This window comes from Columba livia, chromosome 3 (assembly GCF_036013475.1).
Source record: "Columba livia isolate bColLiv1 breed racing homer chromosome 3, bColLiv1.pat.W.v2, whole genome shotgun sequence".
NCBI lineage: Eukaryota > Metazoa > Chordata > Aves > Columbiformes > Columbidae > Columba > Columba livia.
Window position 1 is genome coordinate 101597524 of NC_088604.1, and position 15191 is coordinate 101612714.

Here is a 15191-nt window from a genome sequence, read left to right on the forward strand (position 1 = left end):
ATTTCTCAGTCAGTTATAATGATTTTGTCGTGATGAAATGTATGAACTAATTTTAAACTTCTGAGAATATCAGACCGGGACAAATAAGTAATGTGGAAAAAGTCACAGTGAATAAAACTTTTTTTCTTAAGGTGAAAGCAGATGAAAATAAGGATAATAATACAAAGTAAAAATTTGGTTTCCTCTGCCAGATATTACTTTTACGAATGGAAAAATATCTTAGTTCTTGGAACTGCTTACAATCAGACATGTTTTCCCCACCCCATACTTGTTTAAATGTTAAGTAAAGATGAAAACTTTTATGTGATTTTGTATGCAAAGGTATGCAGGAGGTTGAGCCCTTACAGAATCGGTCAGTCCTAATTTTCATACTGTCAAAATGGGGGCACTAATGTCACTGTTTTTCTCCCTGTGCAGGAGCACTGTTAAACTTCATCTGTATTCCATAGCCTTGAGGAAGGGAACAAATGTGATCCATAATCTGTTTCTGTTCTTAGCCTAGAAAAAAGAACAGTGAAAAGTTCTTCCAGATATGGTAAAATAATGTTTTCCATAGCACTTCACAAATATGAGGACTTTGTTTGAACTGCTCTGATTGGGATCTTGAACCAAGATGTTTTTTTTTTTTTTCATTTTACACTTCCTCACTATGGTGTACATAAATGTACATAACTTATAAACAATGATTTATGGCAAATGTTTGTCTTACTTTTAACAGTCAAGGATACAATCTGACCTTTAAAGCATCTGTACTTATTAACTCACCTATATGCATTAGCACTCTACTTATCCCTATTAAGTGGTTACTGCTTCATTTCTGGACTTCCTTCTGGCAAAGGCAATTTTCTCAGCGAGAACGTACTTGCAATATGCCTTGTAGGTCAGCAAGTCATATGAGTCCATCTTCTAAAAGCCACCCAGCTTCTGGCTGCTGTTGCCTGTTCTTTTAGCTCTAAACATGTGGTAAATAGGATTTTTTGTCCCATGCTGTGCTGGGGAAGCTGGACTAATTGTAATGTGCTTTAACTCCTTAAACTGGCCATGACTGCGTTAATGGTGAGTGCACACATCTGACTGTATCACTTGTGTTATTAGCATGGGACCAATGACTTATTTTCTCTGAGTATTCTACAGGTCTGTCAAAATGTTATAGTTTACACCTGGTAAAAACAGGGAACAACTGGATGCAGCCTTGCAGCTGGATGGATACGTGCTCAGGAAGAACGGAACTGTCCGATTCATAGTTACTTTGCAGTGCTAAAGAGAATTGGTGATAAATGTGTATTCATTTTTTACATCTTCAGATAATTTTCCATACATGGAATAGTAACACTTAGGCATGCGATATTTTTATGTGATCTCTGTTCCACACTCTAGTTGTATTTTGAGCCTGTAATCTGCACAACAGTCTCTTCTCCAGATATTTTTCATACAAGGCTAATTGGAAATCATCCAGCTTTGTAACATGTGCATGTTTTAACAGGGTTATTTAAAATGCAAGTTCTCATACAATACATTAATTAAATTCAGTGTGTATTCAAACTATCTCTCTATTTAGTTCTTTGTATTTTTAAAAATTGCATTAAAATACTATTAGAGTTTTAAGTTTAAGGGGAGAAAAATGTGATTAGATAGAGATGGGTGAACATTTTGTAAACTGTATCGCTAATGCTTACAGCTCCGGGCAGGTAACCAATTGTTTCAGCATGACAGGTTTTGTCAGGTTTTGAAGCCCAAGGCTTAACATTTGTCAGTGACCTAATATTAAAGGAATGTGGCTCTGGTATATCATTGCAGATTGGAGTGTATAAAGAAGACAGATTGAAATAATGCCACACTTGTCTCTTAAAGCTGGCTGGATCTGGAATTTTGTAGCACATTCAGCTTTGAAGTTTAAACTAAATTACATGGAAATGTAATCTATACACCATAACTTGAATGTCTGGGCAACTGGTAACATTTTATTTTTTTTTTAAATTGGTGAAAAAGGCTTGTAACAGAAAATATTTTGAGTGGTTGGTGGTTTACAACGTGATTGTGGCAAAAAATTATGTTGTAAAATTTGGTCAAGTAGGTCAACTGTTGGTCAAGATGATTCTGATTCTGTTTTTGTGAGGCTGGAAGATCTTAGGAAAGTTTTCTGTGTTATTTTGTGCACATATTATTTATGTAATTCATTCAAACATGTTCATAACCTCTTTTTTTTTGTGGATGTATCCTCTTGATCTCACAAACACTCCCTGGGAATTTCCAACCATCTCCCCATATCAGAGTGCAATTGTCTAGGGATTTGATTTGGTTTCTAAGCTTACCTATTTGGAGCGTGGTATGATTGATTAGTTCTTCTTTTCAGGTACTATTGAAAGGTTTTTTCCACCCTGGCCCTTTAGAGGGCTCATGTTGAAGGTGGTAACCCTTTTTGTCTGAAGGCACCACCGTATCTCAAGAAACCCGTGGGGCCCGGAGCCACTGGGGGTGGGTAGTTACTGCCCGTCCTTTGCTGCCATCTGCTTCTGTAATCACCAGTAACCTTCACCGAGTAGCCAGTGGAAATGAGGAAGAACCACCAAGTAAATCTGTTCATCTGGAGAAGTGGAAGAAGCATGAAGACTGATGCTTGACAACTGGAAGCACCGAGTTAGGAGTCACTAGGGAAGAGTAAAACTGTGTGACCCAGCAGAATGTTTAGTGGGATGAAAGGAGGATAAAATAAATAATGAAGGGTTACATATTCTAACAGATCTATACAGTAAAGAAATGTAAAAACAGAAAACTCTTAATCATTCCTGGTAGTTTTCAAAATCTATTCTTTTTATGGGAAAGTATGCATGTAAACAGGAGTAAAAGAGGAAGAATATGCAGAAATCATTCAGTGAGTGGTCTCAGGGTTGTGGAAAGAATGGGATAATAGTGCTGTGCATGACTGTGGTCTCTGCTACCAAACTGTTTCTCTCAGACTTGTATATTAACTTTTTAATGGGAAAACCACTTGAAAGCTACCTGTGTCCTTGCTAATCCTCATGCCAACTCTTTTGGAATCTCTCTTTGGTGATACAGTTTAGAAAAAGTAGATACATGGACTTGAAGACGAAAGGTAGGGGGGAAGAGGTCAGGGAGCTGCAGAAGCAGCAATGGTACCGCTAAGAAAATTTCTCCAAACTGCTGGTGCGTGCAGTGCAACTTCTGCAACATCAGACCAATAAATCCATACAAGAACTCTTTGCTCAGGGGAGACCTGCTCTGTATCACCTACCATTATTTACATTTCAAGACTATACTGCTAATGCTTTTGGCTGAAGCAGATAAGAGAACTTCTCTGAAAAGCATCTGAATTATCTCTGGTAAAAACACAACAACAGGACACACGGGATGATCTCTCCGTGATCATGCAGTCATCTCAAGACAGAACATGAAAATAAAATCAGTTTAAAGCCTCGCAGAATCATTAGCTTGGCTAAAATTAAAGACTCTGGGGTACATGTAAGTTATTCCTCATTCCCCACCAGCCTCATTTGGAGGTTTTAGCTCCTAAAGCTTAGTTAGTTCAACTTGCTGGATTCAAATTTTTTGCTTATTGAGACCAATTTATATTCTAAGCAAGGTGAAGAACGTAGTACTCCAGAGTCAGGAAGCTGGAAAAGTGTTAATATCTTTGGACTCATTGTACATCTTCCTTCCAGTTAGATTTAAGGCTGCTTTTGAACCATTCTGGCATTGCAGATTTATGTGACTGTTGTGGGATTCTGGGTTCTGCTCTATCTCAGAGTTCTGTGCCACACGCTGTTTAAACAGTGTTGCAGATATACTTCAATACTTCCACTTATTAATTAATACTTTTAAAAGGAGATCTATAAAAATGAAAATGCTGCGAAGTGAGGATAGAACATTATAGCTGCTTCTTATCCATTTTATATTTTCCTTCTAGTTACTTGGCATGAAGAGTAGATCCAGAAAGAAATAAAAAGCTCTTGTTTTTTCAGAAAGCAAGGGGATGTTTGCCAAATACCAATCTTCATAACAGGACTTTGTTATGAAACAGCTCTCTGCTTGATTCCAGGAACAGGATAATTGTTATCTAGTACATTCTACGTGGCTTGTAGAGCTGATTATATGAATGCATGTGTATAGAATATTTTGAAACATTCTCATTTCAGCAACATTAACTGTTCACCAGAACTCCTACATGGAGTTTTTTAAACTAAGTATTTTTCCACCTATCTGAATATTTTCCAGCTTGAAGATTGTTAGCTTCTGCTGTATTTAATGCATCAGAAGATTCTTTTGTTTTCACTTTTTCTATAAAATGTGCACTAATGTCTTTTCTACAATACATATGATTATACTGTTTTATAGGTTAATAAAAGACTTAGTCCCCCTAGGAAGATTAAAAATAGATATCTTTTAAAAAAAATCATTTAGGTCAGATTTTCGAAGCTTATTTCTGAACTTTTTTATCAACTTTGAGCAACTACAAGGCAGAAGCTGTTACCGCCACTTCATTCAGTATTTGGGATGTTGAGAATACCTTGATTTGTACTGTGGATCAGGAGTTCCTGAATGCTGGTAATTTGTATGGAAACTTTACCAATTCTGGTGCTGTTCTCATTTAAACCATTTATTCCATGCTAAAATATGAATTCTTTACCTAATGGTTTCCCATAATAAAGAGGCTGGAGGCACAACGGAGCAGCAGACTAGATGCTCCCTTTCACATCACGGCACTGACAGCCCGGTGCCAGAATTGGGATTTTAATGCAGTTGAGGAAAGGAGAGAGAATGTGTAGCAGCCTCATGTATCCTTCACGGTCTGAGTCCAAATGTGGGATTCTGTTGTGTGTATGTTGAGGAAAAGCTTTCCCTGGGATAAAACAAATCAACTGGTTCTTTTTTTCCCTCTGAAACAATTTGTCACGGCAGTCAATAATTTGAGCTATGCTTGCTCATTTTATTCATTTTTACTTTTAGTCTCACATTATCCCTGAGTGTGATACCAAAGAGATTTATTCTGGTTGTATGAATTAATTTACTCTTCCTGTGATAATTGTTGTGCATTGTCAACTATGCAAACAACATGCTGCACTTTCTATTAGTCTTGCACAGAGTTGAAGGCAAAGGGCTGACAGAGACCGGAATACAAATAAAAAATGTTACTTATAATCAGTGGCTGACCAAATTAAAAATAATATGCCTAGAAAAATATTAAGTGCAGTTGAAAAAATACATCATCTCATTTGTTAGGCAGTCCAAGGGATTTTGCAGGCTTTTAATTGTACTAATTAAGCATTAGCATTTGTTTAAACTTCAGATTGCTTTGAGGCAAGCCTTTTTTCAGTAGGAAAAAGAGATATGGAAGGTTCCTGCTTTGGTCTGAGCACCAGACCGGGTACCAGCCTGGCCATATTTTGACCTTTAGTCTCTGCCAGTTACAAACTCCAGGTTCCATGTGTGCTTGAAGATGAATTTCCTATGCCCTGTATTCCTCACCTTTCCTCGAACAACAGAAGAACCAGCACATAACCAGCAATCTGCTGGGCCTTTGAACTGCAGTCTTCAGAAAACTTAAAGCTGATAACATGAGGGAAATGGTAAAGAACATATGTCCATCCTTTTGTACTAAATTGACCGGAAACCCCAGCATCAGCTTTGTTCATCCTTGAAAAGGGCTAATTGTTGTGTGTTTTGAAATGACTTTTAAACTGGGCATTTACCTACACGTATTTAGGAAAAAAACGCATGGCAGAATATCCAAAACAATGGCATTTTGTTGGAATGCTTTGACCGTCTATGGTTGTTCTCATGCGCTTTTAATTAATTTAGTAGTAGGTTGTGATAAGGTTCAAACGTGAAACAAGGCAACACTAGACAACAAAGAGCAAAAGTCTAAACTAAATGTGGCCAGTAACCTGATTTTGAGCGCTCTTAGAGAGATTGGATTTGAGAGATTTGGGTATTCCTACTTCTGAAAAGTTTTCAGTCTTTCTTATGATATGGGGAAAGTGCAGAATGAGGAACGTCGACTTTGGAAAACTCGTTGCAAGTTGCCTTTATTGTCTTTGTCTCTAGTTCCTTCCCAAATCACTTTTCAGTCCTCTCTGATATTTCAGTGTTGTCTTCTAATAAGTAATAGTTGATGTGGATGCTCTTAAGTAGACAGTGGGGCTCAAAGAGTAAAACAAACAAAAAACAAACCCCAACCAAAAAAACCCAAACATATAAAACCCAAAACAAATACAATGCAAAAAGGAAATACGGAGGGCACCTGTGCAATTTGGCATTAATTTAGCTGTACTAACAATGCTAAGAGACATCTGCCCAGGATATCTGCTGAGTAAAGAAATCTCTTGAAGCCTTGACTATCAATGCAAAACAGAAGTGAGATGGTACCGCTAACAGATCAGTACAGGTAAGGGAAGTTACAGGTAGAAATCTTGATCATGTTTCAGAAAGCCTGGACCCTCTACTTGGAGTTATTTTTTTTTTAATGAAATCATAAATAGATTAATTTACAGGACTAGAAAAGCTTACATGCATCATTTCTCTCACTTTTTCAGTATATTCTGTGATGTTAATGAGAGAGCTTTCTGTGAGATTCTTGTGTTATATTTCCCTTTTTTAGGATGTTTAGTTCATTCAGTCAAGTGGATGAACTTTTGCTAACTACTTGCTGAACAGTTTTGATTATGTTAAATCTGGTTTACAGCCTGCTTAATCTTGCAGTGGTTTTTTGGCGCCTTAGCTGCAGTACTGAAAACCTTAAAATGTTCAGTAAATATTCTCTTTTGATCTTGCTCCTTTCTGAGCAAACAAAACAAATATAGTTTTTTATCTGTGTCAGCGTAAGCTAAAGAGCCTGCCTGTGTGGTTACTTGCTAAATCCTTTAAAATCTCCTGTGTTGAATGTAAACTTGGTTTATAACATTTAAAAATTATGACATTCTCTATGGCTAAATTCAGACACTGGAACAGCAGCTCACCACTGTAATGTATGTTTGAAGTGAAATAGTTTGCTAAATTGAGAAAAAAAAATTGCTGAAGTAACAGTATTTTCATTTGCTGCAAGAGATGAAAAATGTAGAAAGATAAAAACTAGCATTTGTCCCTATAGTTGGCCTAGGAATTCTGAAAAAAATTGTGTGAGCTTGTAGTTTGTCTTCAAAAAAGCTCTCTGGTCAAAGGAGGTTTTCTGAGAGCAAAAATCAACCCCTCAGTGGCTCACATTCCCAATTTCTTACATCTGCACAGGAAGGAAGACTGAAGCGTGTACCAGTTGAAGTGTGACATATGACAGTCTGAAGTCTCCCTACGCCAGAGTCAAACTTACGTTTGTTTAATGTCAATCATTAATGCCTATAAGAATGTGGATTTCAGCCTATGTAGAGAAATACCTTGATACAAAGAGATGCTCTGGTACATCTCTTTCATTCTCTTTGGTATCATCGGATGGAGGGTTGTGTGTATGTTGTGATTTCTGGGGTCACATTAATTTCCTGTCTGTCAGAGAAATACAAGATGTGGCCATGACCTTGCGTTGCTCCACTCAACTGGGAAGTGTAATAAAAACAGCTTTGAAATAAAATATTTCTAAGGAAGGAACTTTTTGCCAGTAAAAATGCTGAAACTACTCTAGTAATCATTTAAATCCCAGAACATATCTATTAATTTCACTGTAATTACTGAAGAAGAAAGACTAATGGTTTTAGACTTGTGAAGGATCTTGAAATAATATTAGTCTGCTCCAAATTAGCTGTTGGCTTCTTTTCAAGTAATGATTCATGGTGGTATTTTGCTAAGCCTTTTTTATTGTCTTGAATAGTTCAAAACTTTTGTTTAACTTGCCAAACAGTATTATACGTGGTGCTGCCCTTAGTGCTTTAGAAGTTAAAGGAATATATATATAGCTTTAATTAAACCTTTTGAAGAAGAACATACTTTAAATTATGTATAAACTTTGCCATTTAAAGCTAGGACAATCCAGTTTAAGTATGTTTGCTGGCAATTTTCTTATTGACAGTTTGAGAACTGTGTTTAAAAGTGGCTACGCTCATTGGAGAAAAGTTTAGGGAAAGGGGAACGCAAGAAAAATGGAGTGAAGTAGCAGTTTCAGATCATCCCATCCTGATAATCTAGACATAAAACCATTTTGGATTGTTCCTTGACATTTTATGTGGGAGAGAACGATAAAAGTCTTTGCATTTTTCTTGCTTTTAATAAAACCTTAAAAAAACAACTTTTGAGAAAACTGAATTCTCTGTCATCTTTAAAGCATCCTTCTTTTTGGGGTTGTCCTGTTCTGCCTGTATTAGGTGTAAATAAGTGAAGCGCAGACAAATGCAATAAACACAACCTGTTTAAAACACATCTTGAGGGAGTTCATTATTAGAATCAAAGAAAACTCTACACATCATAGCAAAAAATTAAATTGAGAGGCTGGTAAAAAGCTTTTTGGCAACTTAATCTGTTGCATTTGTTGTTTGAGTGATAGTTAAAATGATAAAGCATGTAGGTGTTATGCCTGATATAGCTGCAAAAGTTAGCTTGATATTTAAGAGCAATTCAAATTGTTCTCATGGGTCAATGACATTCTGAAAACATGAGGATTTTCTTCCTCTGACGGGATTTAGTTTGTATTGTATGTTCTAATGGAAGGTGTACAATATGATGCATATCTCATTCTATCCTGCAGGGATTTAGCTTATCCTTGAGTGTGATAATGACAAAAAGCCATGTTTTATCGTCCTTTTAACCAGATCTACTAACAAAGGGAATAGCTTCCCTCTGGCAAAGTCAAGCGTTGAGGTTAAACACCTCATAATCCTTGGACAGGGGAGTCTTTATATTGATTTTTTTTTTCCCAGTAGGCACAGCTATTTCTTGTAACAACATTTTTGACTCAAGTGAATCTTTAAATGAAAGGCAAGAGTGAAAATTAGTTTTTCTGCTCTTGGCTTTTTAATGATTGTTTTTTTGGTATCAGCATGTTTAGACACCTGTGGTATATGAGGTGCTTCAGAAATAAGATAGTTTGTGTCCTGAAGAGTACGCTATGTAACAAATATGCTATATATCTATATAGATGTGATGTTATTTGTATCAAGAAAAATAATACATCCTTTTAATGAATATCTGCATGAAGAAAGAAGAATTAAGATTCTGTGGAACAGTGGGTGTTTGTCCATGCTGCCAGAACCTGGTGGTGTTACAGATCTACTGCAATGTCCACAATTTTCATGGACTCTGGATCCCATTCTGCCAAAGCCTTTGTCAAGATTGCTTCTGCTGCTGTTTGCTGCAGTATTATTAGTGATCATTTACAACCCTGTAACTACTACTTTATGATAAATAGCTGTAAGCTATAAAGGTGTCAACCAGACTCCTTTTAGTGGTGCCCAACGATAGGATGAGGAGCAAAAGGCACAGACTGAAGCACAGGAGGTTCCATCTGAATATGAGGAGAAACTTCTTTCCTTTGAGGGTGCCAGAGCCCTGAACAGGCTGCCCAGAGAGGTTGTGGAGTCTCCTTCTCTGCAGACATTCAAAACCCGCCTGGACACCTTCCTGTGTAACCTCATCTGGGTGTTCCTGCTCTGGCAGGGGGATTGGACTGGATGATCTCCAGAGATCCCTTCCAACCCCAACCAGTCTGTGATTCTGTGATTTATTTTCAAAATTTCGTGCAGTTCAATGCTGAAATGAAGGCGACCAGCCACCTGACCAGTTAGTTTTTTTCTGAATGATTGTTTAGAAAATTGCACTTGTCAAGTTTCTGTCAGTGACATCCTGGCAGCACCTCTGGGCTGCCCTGTGCCAGGGCTGGTAGCCCCAGAGGCAAAAGGGAAAAAGCCCTTCTAGATCCGAGTTCCTGTCTCTGCACACTGAAATAGAAATTAGGTGCATGCAAGTGTCATGAAATAACTCAGAAGTCAAATGTTCAGCCAGGGAAATATCCAGGAAAATAACAGGAATTCAGAATGTTTTAGCAAGGCATCGTTTGGATCAGTTAATACAAAAGTATGTTTTGGGATGTAGTGACACTTTTAAACTTTTTTTAAGTTACTGTCAATGTAGGCAGGAATGTTGATGTTTTCTATTACCTCACTGTTCAAAATATTGGTAGAAATGCTGTGGTTCAATGCTGGACAAATGAATATTAGAGCTGTAGTGGTCCAGTCCAAACCAGTGGCCTGATCTGTCCTCCTGATGTTCTTCTTTCTTACAGTAAACTTTTGGATATAATAGCAATGCTTTTTAAAAATACCATTTTTCCTTTTCACCATGTTGCACAGAAGGCTGCTGGTCAACCAAATACATTTCATGTTGGGAAATGTCTGGGGTTTTTAACCAATCTATTTACCTTTTCTTTATGCAATTCCTAATTGTATGATGCTCAGTTTAAACTCGCCATTAGGAAAGGACAGGATGAAGCAAAGCATCTGTTGCACAGGGGCTGAGGCTTGCAGGAACTGGTGATAGAACAGAGACCGTATTTTTCTTTCCCCTTCTCCCCCCTTGGCATAGGGCGTATTAGATTTGAATCAGAGACTGTAATTTCTGCAATAACTTGGTTGTGCTAGTCCCATCACAAACAACTGTGATTGTCGCTTTCCGCTACCAAACTTGTGTGAACAAAGTACAGAGGTAATTTAATACACAGATCAGCCTGGCTTTTGTCCCAGCACAATTATGGAATTCACCATTTATTTCTCATGAAAACTGATGAGGTTTGGTTTTGGTTCTTTGTTGTTTTTTTTTTCTCTGTCTAGACTTTTTTTTGAAGGTTAGTGGTGTTATTTAAACTGGCTAAATGGAAGTATAATACTTCAAAAATTAGACACAGCAGCGTTAATTAAGTGGGAAGGATCTGGTTTTGCCATGCATTTCTGTGTTTTAGAGCATAACTAAAGAATTTTTTGGGCATAGTTTTCAGGGATAACTTTTCCTATTGACTGACATAATAGAGTCATCACAACAGCTGCAAGGGATTGGTTACACTGCTGGAATTCACCCGGGTGCGCACAGGTTTTTTTAATGCATGCTTTTCGAAACAAAACAGTTTGATAGCAGGTGTGACCTTTAACCCGCCCTAACTTTGAAGAACTTAATCATCATCATTTGTTCAGGACTGAATATATTTTGCAGGTGGAGGAAACAGAGGGAAATGTAGTTTGGTTTTGATGGGAAAGAGGGCGGATGAGGAAGGGTCGTGTATTTTTACCTCTTTTGTGTAAACAAAATTAGCCTCAGTTAATTTTTGAAAGTTCTATCTAAACAAATTTTACATTGTTAAGAAGATCTGTTTTGACATATGATTATGGAGACATAAATGAAAGTGTCAAGTTTGAGGAGATATAAAATGTCTACACCTACTAAGATTTTGCTTGCAAAAGGGGCTGGGAGAGCTGTGGAAAGGAGGAGCATAGAAGATACATTGAGAACGTACCTGCATTGTCCTTAGAACAACATAAAATATGCAGTGGTCCTTCCCAAACACTGTTTGTGTCACCAGCTTTTTGAGGAGCTCAGCTGGTTCCGTGGCAGTTCTCACTGAGCAAACTCTCCTATTTGGGAGATTGTGTAGTCATGTGGACGTGGCTCTCTGGATGAACCAGATCACCCTTTACAGAGTCGCAGAGATCATGATAATGATTGTCTGAGGATACAGAAGGCAATTCTATCTGCCAGTGTAGACCTGAATGGTCGTAATAAACCTTTACATCAGGGCTGTCAAACTCATTTTCACCAGGGGCCACATCAGCCTCGCGGTTGCCTTCAAAGGGCCAAACGTAATTTTAGGATTGTATAAATGTAACAATTTCTGATGTGGCCCCCAGTGAAAATGAGTTTGACACCCCTGCTCTATATAATCTCTGTCAATGTAAATTACAACAGCTTGTGCTAGTTATTGTCCTTGGATGGCTGTTGGTTGTGCCAAGCGGTTGTGTGGTATTGTTGCTCACGGTGAGGTCTGTTATGACACAGACGAAAACGGGACTCACTTTCTGAAGTTGCTTAATATATGTGCAAATGCAAATCTTTACAAATAAAACCTAGAAATACATGTTTAAATCACCATATTAACATTAAATACGTGCAGATGTATTTCTCTCTGCTCTGTAACCAAGAGTGAATGAGTGCTGCAATTATGAGAATCTGTTAACCTGACTATAACTTTGTCTCCTTTTTCATACATTCAGTTTGTGCTCTGCCTTGGTGCTGAATCAGTTCATGAAAGGACTGTCTGTTTAAGCATTTCTTTTGATACAGAATCCTGTTACAACTGACTTCAGATTCAAGTTTAGTGTCTTCGGTACCTATTTTCTCATCGTCCAGTCTAGCCTCAGCTGAGAAAAGTTGGTTTTGTGGTTGAGACTGTAGGCAGGATGGCAAGAAGTCCACTGAGCATGCCACAACTTCTTTGTAGCCTCAGGCAATTTACTGTTGCAAAATCATTTCAGAAATCAATTTCTTTGGGTTTCTGTACTTTTAAGCTGCTGACGAGTCTGTTATTCTTGTGGTCATACCAGAAGTTTTTGGCATTAATTGTGAAATGGAGTATGTTCAGTACCACTGAAAGTCATATTTTTGCATCTTGGGCTACAGTCTGAAGGCTGGTGACTTTTCCTAAATTTAATCTTAATTTTTTGTGGCTGGATTGAACAGAAAATCCTTGTCTGTACATTTCCTTAATCCTTGAGCTACTGCAACTGCAGATTGGTTATTATGCTTTTCTCCTATTTTTCTCCAGCTTCTCCTGACTGCCAGGAACAATTTTTACCACTATGTACGACCTACAGGCATGTCCCAGTCAGCAGCTCTGCTATTAATACGTTCTTGGGTTTAGCATTTCCAGACAGCAGTGAATTACAGCTGATAGAAATTTGCTTTTATACAATTCTTATTTCTTGTAACAGTTAAAATAGATTTTATGTGTGTATATATATATATTATATATATATATTCTTAAGGAAATTAATATATTAGATTTATATTTCTTGATGGAATGTTCAATCGTAGTTATATTTGTTTGCTGTAGTGTTTGAGACACACCATGAATGAAGATGAGTCAAAGAGGGCTTAGCATCAGTGTTTAGCTTTGCTAGTTTAATTTGTTCTTCCATCCTCCCTGCTGAGAAAAAGGATGATAGAAATGGCAGATAAGAACAATTTGCATTTGGGTTTGCTATCTCCTCATCAAAGGAATATTGTTTATATTAGACTTTTAATAAATAACAAAAACTTGCATGGAAAAGTTATTTTATAGAGGTACATTTTGTCATCCTATTTCCTGTATTATGTTGAGGCAGAATTTGTGGCCAGAAATTTTTTTTGTAATGGAATTATGAAGGATAATTCAGAGGGTTTGTGAATTGCAGTGTCAGAACATGGTGTTTTGAGTGTCTTTTCCCATCACATGCGAACTTTGTCATGATTTTCAATGCTACTGAATTTTTATCATGTTCGTTTATTTGGTCTCTTGTTGAAAACTGAAAAAGCCTCTGGAATAGAAATCCCCAAAATCAGCTGCATAAAATTCCACTTTTGAAAACACAGCTGTCTTTGTAGCTGTAATCATTCTCTGAATTACTTGTTTGCGGAGACTTAATTGAATATGATTGTATGCTTTTTAAAATAATTCATATTCTAAAATAACTGATTTTTATTATTTCTTTGCTTATCCGTGTATGGGAAGAATTAAACAAATTGGCATGTGCATGTATACTTAATGAATTTTCAATTACTTTGTTTTTCTCCTCCTTCTAGGCCAGCCAGACCTTTCAAGTTACCAAAAAGGTAAGGTCTAACACTGGCACATGTGAGGTTTGCAGAATCATAAAGGCAGTAGATGAGGTGGTGGCAAAGCTGTTGTTCCCCACACAATGCAAGAGTAAGGAGTGTTCAAGGAAAACAGTAGGCTATCAAATTAAAGCAGGTTTTAAAAGAAAATATTTCTTTATGCAGCGGGTAGTGAATTTCTTGATCTGCCATAGGAAATTGTGGAGTCAGATAGCACCAGCAAGTTCAAACAACGTTTAGAAGAATTGATCTACAATGGGTCCCTAAATAAACGCTGAAGGAAGGAGCCAGGGACAAGCTCTCTACCATCCCTAATTACACAGCTGTGAATCCCAGGGGGCAGGAGGGGGAGAGACCACAGAAGATGGTCAAACTCACATGCCCTGTTTGTGGAGAGATGAGTCATCACTCCATAAAGTCTGGGCCAGAATTTTTAAATCTATGCAGATTTCAATGTTCCCTGTTTTCAAATATTTTTATGGCTTTTTTTTTTTATTATGATCTATGGCATTCTCTGTGTATTTACACTATCTGTACAAGCATAACAACTCTGTGACCCAGTACCTTTGTGATTAAAGGTTATTCTGAGAAGCTACTTGGTTGTATCATCAATAATGACGAAACAACCTGACAGAAAAGTTCGGAAAATTCCATTGTAGTGATCTTTTCTTCTTAAAACCAGAAACCCCACGCAATCAGGTTCGGCCTGGATATGTGCTCTGAAGAATGGCAGGGTCATAGAAAACAACAGAGCAACTTACCTAAAACTGTTATTGCATCAGTAATAGCAACAAGAATCCATCTCGAGTGGAAATACATTGAAAACATGACCCACCTTTAGGATTTTCTTTCAGTAAAGAACAGGCGTGTTAGCTAAATATCTGTTTTGCAGATACCTGTTTGTTAATATGAATTCCGCCACCAAATTATCTATTGCCCATAGTGACCTCTTTATGGAAACTGTGTATGGTGTGTTCCTGTGTCTCTATATTAGATGGGGCATTGGTTTAACCTGAGTATTTCTGCATATAGGTGCTGAAAAGTTTAACACTATCTACATGTTACACTGTAGCTTAAAATGGGAAGGAAAAATAAAAACTGTCTTTTTTACTGTCTTATTTTGAATAAAGCATCTAAGGTCTTAGATCACCTTGGGGCAATTTGCTTGAACCAGTCTTTTAGTGGTGCTAAACGGTTGAGATAAATGTAGACTGAATTATTTACTGTAGCACCCAAGGATTTTTAATTATTTAAAACATGGAAAACAAACCAACCTTTTTCGAATGTGTGAAAAACATCAGGAGGAAAGAAATCAATGAAAACTATCTGCATATTAACGGAACACGGCAGCTTAAAGTAGTGTTAGCATTCTATTATAGCAACTAGATTGAAAGCAGGCT

The 15191-nt window shown here is 37.3% G+C and overlaps 1 protein-coding gene across 5 annotated transcripts in view; it reads left to right on the top strand.

Annotated features, from left to right (window-relative positions):
- The window catches only part of DISP1 (dispatched RND transporter family member 1), an 89767-nt gene that overhangs the window by 59762 nt on the left and 14814 nt on the right, over positions 1-15191 (top strand). For all 5 annotated transcript variants that reach the window (XM_065058545.1, XM_065058549.1, XM_065058547.1 and 2 more), the window contains one exon: positions 13759-13788. In XM_065058545.1, coding sequence (XP_064914617.1) covers positions 13759-13788 — 30 coding nt within the window. The remainder of the gene's footprint in view (positions 1-13758; positions 13789-15191) is intronic.